The sequence below is a fragment of the Oryza sativa genome, chromosome 5 (genome assembly GCF_034140825.1).
Source record: "Oryza sativa Japonica Group chromosome 5, ASM3414082v1".
In the NCBI taxonomy this organism is placed as follows: Eukaryota; Viridiplantae; Streptophyta; class Magnoliopsida; order Poales; family Poaceae; genus Oryza; species Oryza sativa.
Window position 1 is genome coordinate 13,153,284 of NC_089039.1, and position 13,642 is coordinate 13,166,925.

At 41.4% G+C, this 13,642-nt stretch overlaps 2 protein-coding genes across 25 annotated transcripts; both read right to left on the reverse strand.

The window, feature by feature from the left end:
* Nucleotides 1-2,842: 2,842 nt before the first annotated feature.
* LOC4338323 (phosphatidate cytidylyltransferase, mitochondrial) lies at nt 2,843-7,193 on the reverse strand. 24 transcript variants are annotated; one of them, XM_066310458.1, is made up of 10 exons: nt 6,822-7,193; nt 6,591-6,694; nt 6,462-6,510; nt 6,298-6,340; nt 6,093-6,212; nt 5,274-5,376; nt 5,115-5,184; nt 4,478-4,531; nt 3,436-3,497; nt 2,843-3,336 (listed from the first exon to the last, which is right to left on the reverse strand). In XM_066310458.1, the coding sequence occupies exons 1-4, from the start codon at nt 6,987-6,989 to the stop codon at nt 6,305-6,307; spliced, it is 357 nt and encodes a 118-aa protein (XP_066166555.1). In that variant the 5' UTR covers nt 6,990-7,193; the 3' UTR covers nt 2,843-3,336; nt 3,436-3,497; nt 4,478-4,531; nt 5,115-5,184; nt 5,274-5,376; nt 6,093-6,212; nt 6,298-6,304. The 24 variants fall into 24 exon arrangements, with proteins under 24 accessions (XP_066166555.1, XP_066166558.1, XP_066166559.1 ...); XM_066310461.1 differs by having other exon boundaries at nt 6,298-6,354; XM_066310462.1 differs by adding an exon at nt 3,921-3,997 and having other exon boundaries at nt 4,478-5,184; nt 6,298-6,354.
* A 1,412-nt stretch (nt 7,194-8,605) lies between these two features.
* Nucleotides 8,606-13,111, reverse strand: LOC4338324 (lactoylglutathione lyase). The gene is made up of 8 exons (XM_015781848.3): nt 12,973-13,111; nt 12,684-12,827; nt 11,358-11,419; nt 10,002-10,062; nt 9,817-9,896; nt 9,648-9,718; nt 9,421-9,510; nt 8,606-8,939 (listed from the first exon to the last, which is right to left on the reverse strand). The coding sequence occupies exons 1-8, from the start codon at nt 13,075-13,077 to the stop codon at nt 8,839-8,841; spliced, it is 714 nt and encodes a 237-aa protein (XP_015637334.1). The 5' UTR covers nt 13,078-13,111; the 3' UTR covers nt 8,606-8,838.
* Nucleotides 13,112-13,642: the final 531 nt, after the last annotated feature.

A 13,642-nucleotide genomic window follows, 5' to 3' on the forward strand; every position in this document is an offset into this window, starting at 1 on the left:
AAGCTTCAGTACGTTGGTCGAACAAGCCTTTCTGAGCCGTTGCACGTCTCAACATGACAGGTAAATTTGTTTGGTCAGAGCCACAGCATGATTAGTTGATTACATTAGCTCCCTAACTAAAATCAAATTATTAGCACTCATATTAATGCTGCACAGCTAGCTGTAGCATCTGCCCACATCTCTAGCTTTTTCTTTCCCCTATATTTTATAGGGCTATTATTAATTTACCATTAAAAATTCTTCGCTTGTGTCTCAGTGAACATGCTAATATCCAAATATAAGTGATTAAATAAGCTGTATATAAATGCGAATGAGCATAGCATTGACATCTCAAATGCATCTTTGGTAAGTCAGCACTTTGTCTAAAAGTCTATAATGTTTTGTACTTTTGTTGAGCTAAACAAATTAATGATCAGACAAAGCTCTCGGCTAGGTTTTGTCTCGCTATTAGTATTTTGCTGTGTAGGTTGATCTTTGGCCACCGGGTCAGAAAATAGAGCGATGGGCTCGGCCCACCAACGCCCACGTGCTCCCTAACATCGAGGAACGAATCTCACGCATTCTCTTGCACATTTCTCTTTTTAGCACGATGATCGGACACACTGTTTTTCTCGAGAAGGAATCACCCCCAATCCCTTCAACACGCTTAGAGCACCCGCAATGGTAAAGTAGGGTGCTCTCTATAAAACATGTACATCTCAGCAATAGACTAGATTAATAGTAAACCACCTCAATAGTATGTCTACATAGGTATCTATAGCTCTCTCATGCATTACCTCGTTTTTCTCTATAGACTATCTCTAATCTAGTAGATAGCTTTGCTCTCTCTCTTCATTTAATATCTTCCAAGTAGGAAAATATGCTGACATGGATCTCTTGTAGATAGCTTATAGATAACCATTGTGGGTGCCCTTATAAAGGGACGATTTTGTGGATCCACTCAACACACATATAAGGTAGTGTTTGGTTGGAGGGATATCCCGGGATGGGATGGGATGATCCCCAAAACCAAGTGTTTGGTTGAGAGATTAGGAGGGATAGGATGGTTCCAACAAGAGAATATTCCTCCAATATTCGGGACGATCTCATCCGCGAAAATCTGGCGGACAGCGCCATCCCACTTCGCACGCGCGCGGTAACCCTCTGGCCTACCTTTTTTTTTTCACCGCACCCCTTTCCTTTCTCCTTCTCTCACCGGCGGCGGGAGCGCGCGAGCAAGGCAAGCCAGCGGCGGGAGGGCGCAAGCAATAGCGAGGGCGAGCCGGCGATGGGAGCACGCGAGCATGGGCGAGCCGGCGATGGGAGGGCGCGAGCAAGGGCGAGGGTGAGCCTATGGCAGGAGCACGCGAGCATGGGCGAGCCGGCGGCAGGAGCGCGCGAGCTGGGGTGAGCCGGCGGCAGCCATGGCGGTGTCCAACCAGCCTCCATCCGCCATCGGCCTCCAACGTCAGCAGCACGCGCGATCTTCCTTCTCCAATCCTCCCAGAATCCCGATGACAACATTGGATGGGGATTTCGTTTCAGATCTGTACATGTTCTTTCAGTAGACTTTTTTTTATGTGAGCAAGAATTAGTTTGTGATGTGTGCAAGTAATTTGTGATGAGATGATTAATTAGTGCTTGAGTATGATATGGCAACATATTTATCTTTTTGTTAAATTTTTGGGGCTGCTACGAATGTATTTTTTGTGTGAGAGTTTACTAAATTTTTGTAGGTGCTAAAAATATATTGTTCATGTGAGAGGTAACCTCACCAATTCTATTTGAGGAAGTATTTTTATCCGGATATCCCACCTTATCCCTCCATCCAAACAGGTGATGGAACTATTCCATCTCACTCCATCCCTCTAACCAAACAAAAAATAGGGTGCGCTCCATCTCTCTAACCAAACAAAAAATAGAACCATCCTATTCCAGAAAATAGGGATGAACCCAACCCATCCCACTTCGTCCCCAAACCAAACACATGCTAAAGGGATGATTTTGTGGATTGGCTTAGAACCTTTCAAATGCAGAAAGATGACGCCTGGGTTATCCTGGGGATTTTAATTTCTATCAGTCTATTGATAATAGAAATAAGCCAGGGCGTTGATATGAATAATATTTTTTATCTTCAATGATATTATAAGCAGTTTGGGTTTTATTGAAATTCTCATAAAAGGAAGATCTTTTACTTGGAGTAATATGCAGACCAACCCTATTCTTGAACAACTTGGTTGGGTCTATACTTCTAATACATGGACATTAAAGTGCCCTAACTCAGTTGTCATTACCATGACTAGAGCTATCTTAGATCATGTACCTTTTTTTGATAAAGATTGAATCATCTATACCGAAATCCAATGTGTTTCGATTTGAAAATCATTGGGTTCAAATGGAAGGTTTCTTTATCAAGTAGCTCGAATTTGGCTTATCAATCCCGGGTTTCATGACCCAGCTAAATGTATCTCTCACAAATTGAAGTTTTTAAGAAAATGTTTATTAAAGTGGAGTAAGGGTCTTTCCAAACTGTTGCAGTTGATCTCGTTCTACAATAAGGTGTTAGATTTCATGGATCTGATTGAGGAGCTTAGAACCTTGACAGTTATATAATGAAAATTTTAGAGAGATTGTGAAAAAACATTTGTCCAAGCTCTTTCTGTTTAGAAGAATATATTGAAAAAAATGTACAAATAGATGGATCAAATTGGGAGAGGAAAACACAGGGTTCTTTTATGCACTGGCTACTGAGAGGTTTAGATGCAACTAGATGGAGGCCCCGCGCGTTGCTGCTGACATTAAGGAGTTTTAACTAAATTGAAATAAGTAGAAACCAATATTCCGTACCTAATAATTTGTATAATTTAAATCAACTTGATTGCTCAAACTTTATATTGATAAAGCAGAAAGAAACTATGGGCAATGTTTTTCAGACCAACAAAGGTTTCATGACACACACACACACACAACATACATATATATATAAGACACCATTCAGAGCAAAGCTTCCAAGCGCGCTCTCACCCTCCATTCCACCGTTCTTAGTAGTAGTGACTTTAGCCTACCTTGCATAGTATATTGAAGCAAGGAGTTGTGTTATAACGCTGTGTAAGGTAAGAACAGCTTGCTTGTACCTACCTTCGGGTTTCCCGAAAGGGAAAACCGTATGTAAGCTTATCTGTTTAATATGAAGTAATTTTCCTTAACTATTCCTGCACGTTTGTTCTAGACAAGTGTTTATGCTAAGGACCCTATAGGAGAAACCTCTACGGTTTGTTCTCGTTTTTAGCCTGCATCTTGCATAGGCGTCTGGAGAATCGGCATCCGTAGAGAAGTGTTCCCTTCGGGTGAAACTGCCTGGGGAGACGATAAACTCTTAGCTAGAATAAGTGTGACTTGGAATATCTTTTTAAGTTGCTTCTAAAAAGACAGATAGGTGAGGCATACGGTGAGTACCGAGTAGGACTTCACATCATCTGAAACAAGCTTCTGAGGCTGTCTAAGTAGGATTCGCCACCCTGCAAAGATCCTAAAGTTAAAATATCTCTCGAAGTGAACAGTATTGAACAGTAAACTGAATAGTAATCAGCCGAATAAATAGTGTTTTTGAACAGTGTATATTGTCTGAAGTATAGTGTATATATATATATGATAACTAAAGGTACATGATGAATAAATATCATGCTTTGTTGGGCAGCTGCTAACTATCTGGCACCATAGCAATATTGTTGTGCATAATTTGTATGTAGAACACAAAATTATTTCATAATATTATAAATTTGATAATTAGGACATACTACAGTTTCGATAAATCGATGAGGAGCATTCAGGCGGACATTCGGAACAGAATTCCTAAGATATGTCTCTGTAGACACTCTAGAGGCAGAGGTGGCTTGCAAGGAGGCAATGTATCACTTCCTACTGTAAAACATATGTCGTACAATGTTTAAGGCGAATGACGATGTGTTGATACCCATATACTCACTCTTCATACCAGAAGCATGTCCTACAATGACACCTGCAACTTGGTGGTCAAGATTCGACGAAGAGAAAAATACTATCAACAGTGTTTATATATATTTAATAAATGGTCATATTGTGTATAAGTAACTGCGACTTGCATGGACTGTAACAATAAATTTCATTTGATATGTACATTCTAGCTTTAGTAGTCGATGAAAGTCAGAGTTTTTTAAAAACAATGAAGAATAAACATGGACAGTTTCGGAGTTGTTCATAGTATCAGAACTAAAACCTTAGCAACCTCATAGAATGTATATATATGCACTTCCACGGACAAACACAGAAGGCGGGAAAAACAAAAGTATTTCTAAAGCACACACTTGCGGAACAGCCAGAATAACAGTAAAATAACTTGCTACCACAAATTTCAGCGATAATAAAAATATCAAACCATGCATGCAGTCATGCACACTGAGCCAATTTTTATATTAACATCAAAGCACACAAATATTGACAATGGTAAATATATGCATACATTAATATTCTCCATGCCCATCCGTTGCTCCAGAAGCCTAGCTAAGATCAATGCCTGCATTCAAATATGAATTTGTTAGTCCTCACACCTAATAGACAAAGAATGAAAGAATGAAATAAAACATCTAAACCTGAAAATACTTTATTTGAACCATATTCCAATAGCTATTGCAAGTTATTTACTTAAATTCCAAATAGGATCAGTGCATAACACAGGCCTCCCTGAACAGGTGGAGTATTTTGGATCAAATCCCAGTACGAACAATTAAACACAAAAAAGAAGAGATACACAGCAGCATGCAGTTCATGATATATTAGTTCATGGACATAGGAGTTGAACAAAACAGCGACAATGGTCAACAAATACACAGATAAAGTGAATTATGTAGAGTAGCATGTAATTCATCAGATGGAAACTTTTAAGGCATCTAACATTTCTAGCTACGTCCATCCTACTGAGATCATCACGTGGATCTACCAAAATTAAATAGCTGAGTAAGTGAACTTATCACAAGCATCACTAAATTCAGGAAAGCTGCAATGACAGATAACGAATGAATACTGAGTACACATTAATCTTATAATGCCACAAATGAATGAAATTTTTTTTTTGGCCTGGTTCTGTATAACCAAGAGACCTAGCAGTTTTCACAACTTCACTAAATCTCTTTCCATCCTCCAGCTCACTCATCACATAACCAAGTGTACCTGCAGATTCATACAAATGGAAGTGTATATTGCTCTGTTATTTGGAAAACTGACACTTTTTACAAATAAATAAGATAATAGCTTTGTACCACTCAGACTACCAACAATATGAGAAAACCAGAGCAAACAAACTGGATCTCCAGAGGCAATAATGTGGGTTACGGAAGCTATCACAGGCAAACCAGCTCCGACCTAAGAATAAGAATGTAAATATCAGCAAAGCCCTTTACTCCTTTGTAACAATGAAAAAGAAAAGAAAAGAAATAGAAACTGGCGAAAAAAAGGGTTGTGCTTAATCATATGGATAGAGCCATATTGTACAACCACAGATCAAATAAATGAATGAATTTCCTTGAAATCCTCCAAAATTCCTATGTTTTTGCTACAAATCAAAGGGGCTAAATGTGTTCTAGACACTATGATTTGTCCATCATCAGTTCATCTCTCAAAAGCACATATCAGGTAAGAGGGATGGAATGCATTTGTCTATCATCAACTCATTTCTCAAAAGCACACATTAGGTAGAGAAATGAGGAATGGAGTCATTCCATCAAATTTTAAGGAAGAATCACATGATAGAACACCAATCCTAGATGGTCTGAAACCCATTAGAACGAAGCTATATGAACCTATAATGTTTTGTAAATGTAAACTAGAAAGATATGTATATCAGCAGGAATTGTTTGGCCTTTTAAAATTAGTAGACAAGGTATGTTTGCTGATAGCGAAGGGTATAGAAAGCATGAGTAAAATTAGAGCAACACATGAAACCATCATTGGTTTAAATCCTAGGCAATACTAGCATAAACATTGAGTGCAATATTTAGATGCTGTGGTTCTTTGTACATACAAATCAGAGGAGTATAGCCTATATTTTTAACTTTTATATATATATATATAGTACTTGCCTTGGGAAAGACGAACAACTACGGCAGAACTCTTTGATCAAAAGCAAGAAAAGGAAAATATATTCCAGTGATATGACTTAGTGCTCTTCTTATCTGTAATGGCATCATCGATTCACTGCCCTGCAATAATAAGCGGATGATTATTCCATTGATAGTTGTATGGATCATAACTAAAAAACAACAGACATAGAGCTATGAAAAATACATGTTAGTTAAGACATCATTAATCCTCCGGCGTACTTTATCCTCTGCATCCACATAGCTACAATTGTCACTTAGAACTCAATGCACGTACAGGAAGACAAGTAGGCCACAATGCAGTCAAAGCATCAGGCTACAAAATTCAGGAGGCTTCGTTGCAAATGCTACCTTGTCCCTCCACTCAACAAATGGATTGAAGTACACCCCAACGCCGATGCTATCCGCAAGCCGAGTAATCTCAATCACACAAAACAATTAGAGGAGCAACCAATTTAAAGGTGAGGAATGAACGCATACAGCGTCGGGGCCGAGGCGAGCCATCCATCCAGAGTAGTGCGTACAGCGCCGGGGCCGAGGCGAGCCATCCATCCGGAGTAGTGCGCGGGATTCCTCTCCAAGTTCTGCACCAATCAATCAACCAAGAAACCGTCCAAGATCGCATCAAATCAAAGAAGGGGGCCAATTGGATGGATTAATCTGGAAGAGTAGAAAAGTGGGGGGGGGGGGGGGGGTGATCAATCACCCTACCTCGGAGTGCCACTGGAGCGGGTCGGGGATGCCGAGGATGTAGTCGATCATGGAGGCCGCGCCGGAGCGCGCGTGGAGGAGGGTTGAGCCGTACGCGCAGCAGAAGTCCACCGGCGGGAGGAGCTCGTCGAGCGGGCTGGCCAGCCCCGCCTCCTCCGCCAGCCGCATTTGGTGGCTCACGCGGGCGGGAGCTTCGGGGAGTCGAGGAGGTGAAGAAATGGCCGGAGGAGCGACGCGAGATGGACGCCGGCGGGCGTGGAAGAAGCTCACCCGGCCAGCGGCGGCGGTCAAGGATGACGGTGGACGGCGGTGGCGTTGGCCGCGATGAAGCAGTAACCCTAGCAGGCGGCGGGGAAGAGGAATAGGCAGCGCAGAAGGGGATCGATGGGGAAAACCGGAGGAGAAACCAATCGCGACCTCACGGTAGGGTAGAAGCGGAAGAGGGGACGGATCGATGACGCGTGGCAGATTGGACGACGTAGACCACGCTGGCTTGGTTGAAGAGTAAAAGAGTAACACAGTACCATGGACAAAACTTGTAGGCAAAAACTATAAGGTTTACGATTTTGGTATATATTTGTCGACAAATTTTCTCCTAAAAATTTGACAGATGTAATTACAGTACAATCGTAGTGTAATTACACTGTAACTATAGTGTAACTTGTATGTAACTTTCAAAAATCTCTCCGTAATATGTTATTTCGGTAAAATAGAGGTTGTGGAAACAAATCCTTACATATGTATGTGCTGTGATTTTATTTTTCTTCCTCACCAAAACAAATCTTGTAATAGATCTAAAGATTCAAAATTACATGAAACTTATATACAAGTTACACTGTAGTTACATGCAAGTTACAGTGTAATTACATATAAGTTACAATGTAATTGCACTACGATTGTACTATAATTACATCCGTCAAATTTTTAGTAGAAAATTTGTCGACAACTGTACAGGTGGTCCCTAAGGTTTATATGATACAATTGCTCACATAAATGATGGCAATGGTTTCACCGCACCAAGGCAAGGCCTCTCTCTCTCTCTCTCTTTACTCCTTTCTAATGGGCATTACATCTCATCCTAAAATGACCTTTGATTTGGCTGAATTTTAAAATCTGGATAGTTTGGGGATATTTTTTTATTCACGGGAATTGATGATCTTGTCAGGAGACTCCCAATTGATAAAGCACCTGAGCAAGATGGGTTCAATGGATGTTTTATCAAGGAATGTTGGCCAATAATAGCTCAAGATTTTTACAGGCTAGTTTCCCATTTTCATGATAAGAATGTTGATCTACAGTGTATTAATTCTTCCTTCATCACCCTTGTCCCTAAAAAAGTTAACCCTGAAGGTGTTAATGACTTCACACCAATATCTCTTATGAGTATTAGTTTGAAGATTCTGACTAAGCTGATGGCTAACGGATTATAAGGGGTAATTAAGAAAATAATACGTGAAAAACGATATGGTTTTGCGGTTTTGTCAAAGGGAGAACAATTCATGACTATCTTGCATGTTCATTTGAGTATATCCATCAGTGCCAACAGTCAAAAATGAAATGGGAGATCTTGATTCTCAAACTAGACTTTGAAAAAGCATTTGATACAATAGAGCATGCCACCATTTTGGTTAAAGTTTTTTTGCATGGTCTAATTTCGAAGTAAGCTTTTGAAAAGGATCAATTTGTCAAAAAAAAAAAGGGGGACCAATCCAAGCAACCAAGTATAGGTAATACAAGTACCCCAGAGAGAGGGAGGGAGGGGGAGAGAGAGGCCAGCAGCGGTATGAGGCCAAAATCTTTAACGCAGAAACGGTTACAGTGCAATGTTAAGTTCAAGCTTCAAACACTGACCAGCAAACAGGGTATCACAATCTATAACTTGTTGCTCTAAACGACCAAGTATATTGTATATATGCCCATGGGTAGCTGGAGTTTTATCGTCTCGCACGTCGCACCTGTCAACAAGGAAATGATTTACCCCAGCTGCATAACTAGAGTTCATAGCATTTCAAACACATCATGATGCTTCCGCAGTCACCGCCCCAATTCTGTTCAGGTCAAATATTTCAATCCAGTAGCCATCAGGGTCTTTGATAAATGCAATGCCCTTCATTTTACCTGCAGCCAAAAGCCGTGTTAATACATTTACGTTGTTGCTCTAAATATCTTCATTTTCAACATTACGAGAGCAAAATACAGATGGAAATTCATAAGATGCAAACACAATAGTGGGAAACAAGAAAAGAACTGCTCCGTCCAATTCCACAAGGTACAGATGCATGGTAGGAGGTACATAATCACCGGTTTCTCTTCCAGAAAATATAGGGCCTGAATAATACCAGGATAAAGCTAGAGCTCAAAAATTACCACAGCCTGCATCCTTCCTATGTATATGATACCATTACCTTACCAATTTTAACAAAGTTCCTTTTAATCATGCACTTTTCTTGTTTGTCATTAAGTAATAGGAAAAGCACTTCCACTCAAGTTTGAGAAGATTCTCTTTGAAAGGATCCTGATTTGTGTAGAATATGCATTTGAACACCACACAACACTGATGATGAATAAAAAATAAAAAGGCTAAGTAAAAATAATTTACCATCATCTGGCTTTTTAACAAACTCTACCCCAAGACGTTCGAACCGCTCACACGCCTTATAGACATCGTGAACAGTTACTCCTATATGACCTGAATGAACAGAATGAAGAAAATACAAGTGTTGCATCAGCTAAGAGGTTATTATGGCAACAAGAAGATATCAAGTCATATAATGATAGAAAAAGAAGCGATCATATCAATTGCATATGAATTCTCATTGCACATACCAAAACCACGAGGGTCTGAGTTCCCATTATGGTAACCTTTGAATTCAGGATCATTTTCTGTGCCCCAGTTGCTACAGTATTAGGGAGATATATGAGTGACGTGCTAACATGGGAAATAAAATGTATTAGTACAGAGAGAAGGACAAGATTACAAAATAAAAACACATACTGTGTGAGCTCAAGTGTAGCCCTTTGCCCAAAAGTCCAAACAGTCCTCTTTACAGGATCAGTAGGGGCCGATTCCACATCCTGTAAACAGATTCAATGTACATGTTTTAAAGCATTGTATGGTTTTTATGTAACCTCTCATGTTCAAGTCATCTATATTTTTTACCAATTGACAGAAACACATACCTCATAACCAAGAAAATACAAGCTGAATTTCATCTCAGGAAAATCCAATCTTTTCAGCAACCTAACAGTTTTTTTTTGTTTCAGACAAAAAGAAAATAAATAAATAAACACATTTCATAAAAAATAACAAGAACCGTACTTGATTTTTTTAACTATTTTTTGGTTGGCATCAACATCAAAGTACTTTTCATGAAATCTCACAGAAACTCGGAAATGAGAATGGACCATGTTTCTTACCCATGTTGTCAATCAACCCTAATAATTATACCTGGTATAAAGTGAAAATATGTGCTAGCATCCGGTCCATTGTGCAACACGGGTAAGGAAACCTGGCCCTTCATTTTTACTCTTTAATTTCAAAATCCATAGATTCTGACCCAGTGTAACTATTAGTCAGGTTATAACTACACCCAGTGTGCAAAAATTAGGCCAATCAATTCATATTTCAAAGAACTTTCACATAGAAATGAATTATCAAAATTTAAACTTGACAGTTTTTTTAAAATCAAATACGCCTTACAAAAGGTTAACAGATGTAATACGTAATATCTACTAAGCAACCCTAACATTGCCCGTGAAGGTAAAATCATTCCAGAAGAAATTTTCAGTTGACCACTTTAACTTATAATTTCATATCGTGATACTCCAACCACTGCGTTTCCTACTATTAACATATCTAACATTTTTTATAGCTAATCTGAAGTTTGTTCGTCATCTTTTCAGACCAGTGGAATGAAAAAGCTAGGAAATGGTGTACTCCAGAATTCATAACTTTATCATTTTGTTCGAAATAGATTGTCAAGCGTATACCAAAGACCTATCTAAGGGAACCTAGTAATATGGCAAATCAAATATTTGAGTTTAATATAACCCAATTGAGCTTATTCTCTTTCAGGAAAAAAGTGAATCTGCTTAGTAATACATTTATTGTTTCCCTTGACTCATCAATTACTTTTCTTGTGTTCCACAGGTACAACAAAGAAAACTTCAGAATATGTCTGGAGTCAGGGTTCCCAATATTGTTCAGACTCTGCAATTTCCTCGATACGACTATAACAATCAGTTATCAACGAAAACTGGTGACTTCCAAACAAATTGTGTGAAAAAAAATTAAATTTTAGTATGATTATTTTAACTTGGTCGAAGTATTAAGTGGTTTCTAAATGCGATGCCCCTAATATCATGGTCTCACGGATTATCGTGATATTGCAAATCAGACTCTGAGCACACAGTTCTACCTTCTTTTGTTCCCTGAACATCGATGCTTTAATTAACATGAGAGAACACATGAGGTGGTAATGTTTTACGCTATACAGAACTGTACATTATATGATGAAGATAAGGGACAAAACTTACGACATGCCCATCACACGCGAGTAGAAGTCGAGACTCACTTTTGGATCCTTTACACGGAACATCTGCAAGGAAAAAGAACAGAATTTCCTAATCATTCAATAAAAAAAAACCAATCAATCAAAACTGCTAATAACATGGTGGCCCACCAATCAACCAAATGTGAAACCAAGGTAGATTCATGGCTTAACAGAAGAAAAGAAACTTACCAAACACCCTTAAACCAATCCAAGCAAAATGAGTTGCCCATATCAATTTCAAATAAAACAATTAACCTAAGACTTTTTACCAGAAAGAGTACTGCAAAGTATTATAGTGGATTGTGGGTTACCCTTTGCCCCACAAAAAGTGCTCAATATTAGATAAATTTTCTATGATATGCTACATCCACACAACTCCAGGATATTGGCTATTAGCCTTGAACTGAGCACATAGGCATCAATATGTTCGATCAGGCTAAATTTGCAGTTGTAAAACCAAAAATGCTGCAAAGATAAGGAAGAGAAACTGTCCCAGTGATTTTTTTTCCTAAAGTGCCAGTCACTTTTGGATGGGCCAGGTTAGCTCCATGAACCTAGCCCGGTTCTCTCCTTAACTCTTGATGTCCACCCCGCCAACACCGCCACTCCTTCCCCACCAGCCACCAAGCGTGGTACCTGCCTCCGTCTCAGCGGAAGGTGCCTGGCACCGGAAACGCCTGTCAGCTGTCCCCTCCCTCCACCACAGCCCCTCTTCCTCAACAACGCCGCGTTCTCCCCGTTCCGCCTCTCCTCCCCCATCTGTGATACCATTGTTCATGTCGAATCTGCCACCCCAGCCCCCGCTTCCTAACCATTCCGACGAGCCAACCCAGACCTGACACTGGCCCGCAGCCCTCGTCTCCCACAGCCGGGGCAGCACCGCCACGTCCTCACCACCCTGCCCGACTGCAGCCCAGAGCGAACCGCTACTGCCCCAGCCATCCCTCTTAACCCAGGAGACCCTCCTACCACTCTGAAACCCAACATCAAAGCGAGCAACGCCATCACCATTCACCACCATCCCCGGTCGTTGGTGAAGTCGCCCTCGCCAAGGATGAACTATCGATGGATCAACCATGATTAAATTTGACTGAAAGTTCTGAAGTTCAGTCACCTGATGAATACTAACACTGCAATGTTGGTACCAAGCCACATCAAGCACCGACGCATCATCCGAATTTCCCCCAAATGTTGGGGGAATTAGGCGTACTCTCTTCCAATCCACAGATCAGACACCCAATTCTACCAAAACGAAAACTCGAAGAGCGATCAACCAGCGGAGTGAAATAGCCTAGCGAAGAGGGATTACCGTCTGCTGCATGAAGTAGCCCTTGGTCGCGGGGTCCTTCTCCGACGGCGCCTGGAGGCCCGGGTTGTTTGCCGGCGCCTCCTTCGGCCCCGACGACGTCGACATGGCGGCGGCCGGCGCGAACCGGCGAGCCCGGTCGAATCTCTACAGAAGAGGGAGAGAGATCAGAGAACCCCAACCAAGACATGGTGAGCGAAACAAGCGCGAGAAACTCAAGAATCCGGTGAGGGGGGGGGGGGGGGGGAAAGGATCCCGGTGACGAATTTCGTTGAGTTTCAACCGGGGTTACCTTGAGCTGGGCAAAGCGGGAGACGTTCGCCGCCGAGGAGAGACGGCGGAGAGCGAAGGCGGAGGAGGGGAGCAGTGAAGCGGCGGCGATGGCGGCGGCGGCCATATTTATAGGATGGATAGGCACCGAGAGGAGTGGCGAGGTGAGCTGGCGTGGACGGGCTCTGGATGTAGGAGCTTGTTTGATGGGCCTTAGCTGATCCACGGTATGGATCATAAATTATGACAAATTTTCCAACGGAAAATCGTGAATTCGTGTTTATAGAACACCACATGAAGTGATTTTTGAGGAAATATATTCTATAAACGTAATAATTTGCCAGCGGATACTGCACTCATTAAACTAATAATTTCCTTGGACCCACGTGTTAGCTCCCCCATCTCTATCCTCTCTATCCCCCTCCCCTCTGTCGGTGCCATGGGGATCATCGTCGCTGACGGGAAGCAGCGCATTGGCGACCATCAAAGGTGCACCTAAGGAGCACGGTGGCGGCCAACGTTGGGTATCCCGGTTGTCGATGATATGGGCCCAGGGTACCAAGCTTAAAGGGGAGAACCAAGCTTTCCCCCGAGGGGGTCGGGCCCGTGGATGGGTGGTGGCTGCCCCTTCCAATCCCGAGGGGTCGGACTGCCCCGAACTCTCCCGGCGGTCACCACATGGCCGCCATGCA

Bases quoted from the DNA above. Each gene is read 5' to 3' on its own strand.
- LOC4338323 (XM_066310452.1), bottom strand. From the start codon at position 6,989: ATGCGGCTGGCGGAGGAGGCGGGGCTGGCCAGCCCGCTCGACGAGCTC. The intron at 6,695-6,821 runs GTAGGGTGATTG...TGATTGGTGCAG, and splicing joins CGCTCCAGTGGCACTCCGAG to AACTTGGAGAGGAATCCCGC. The intron at 6,208-6,590 runs GTATGCGTTCAT...ATTGCAGGGCAG, and splicing joins CTCGCCTCGGCCCCGACGCT to TGAATCGATGATGCCATTAC.
- LOC4338324 (XM_015781848.3), bottom strand. From the start codon at position 13,077: ATGGCCGCCGCCGCCATCGCCGCCGCTTCACTGCTCCCCTCCTCCGCC. The intron at 12,828-12,972 runs GTAACCCCGGTT...CCTCTTCTGTAG, and splicing joins CCCGCTTTGCCCAGCTCAAG to AGATTCGACCGGGCTCGCCG. The intron at 9,897-10,001 runs GTATGTGTTTCT...ATCTGTTTACAG, and splicing joins TGTATTTTCTTGGTTATGAG to GATGTGGAATCGGCCCCTAC.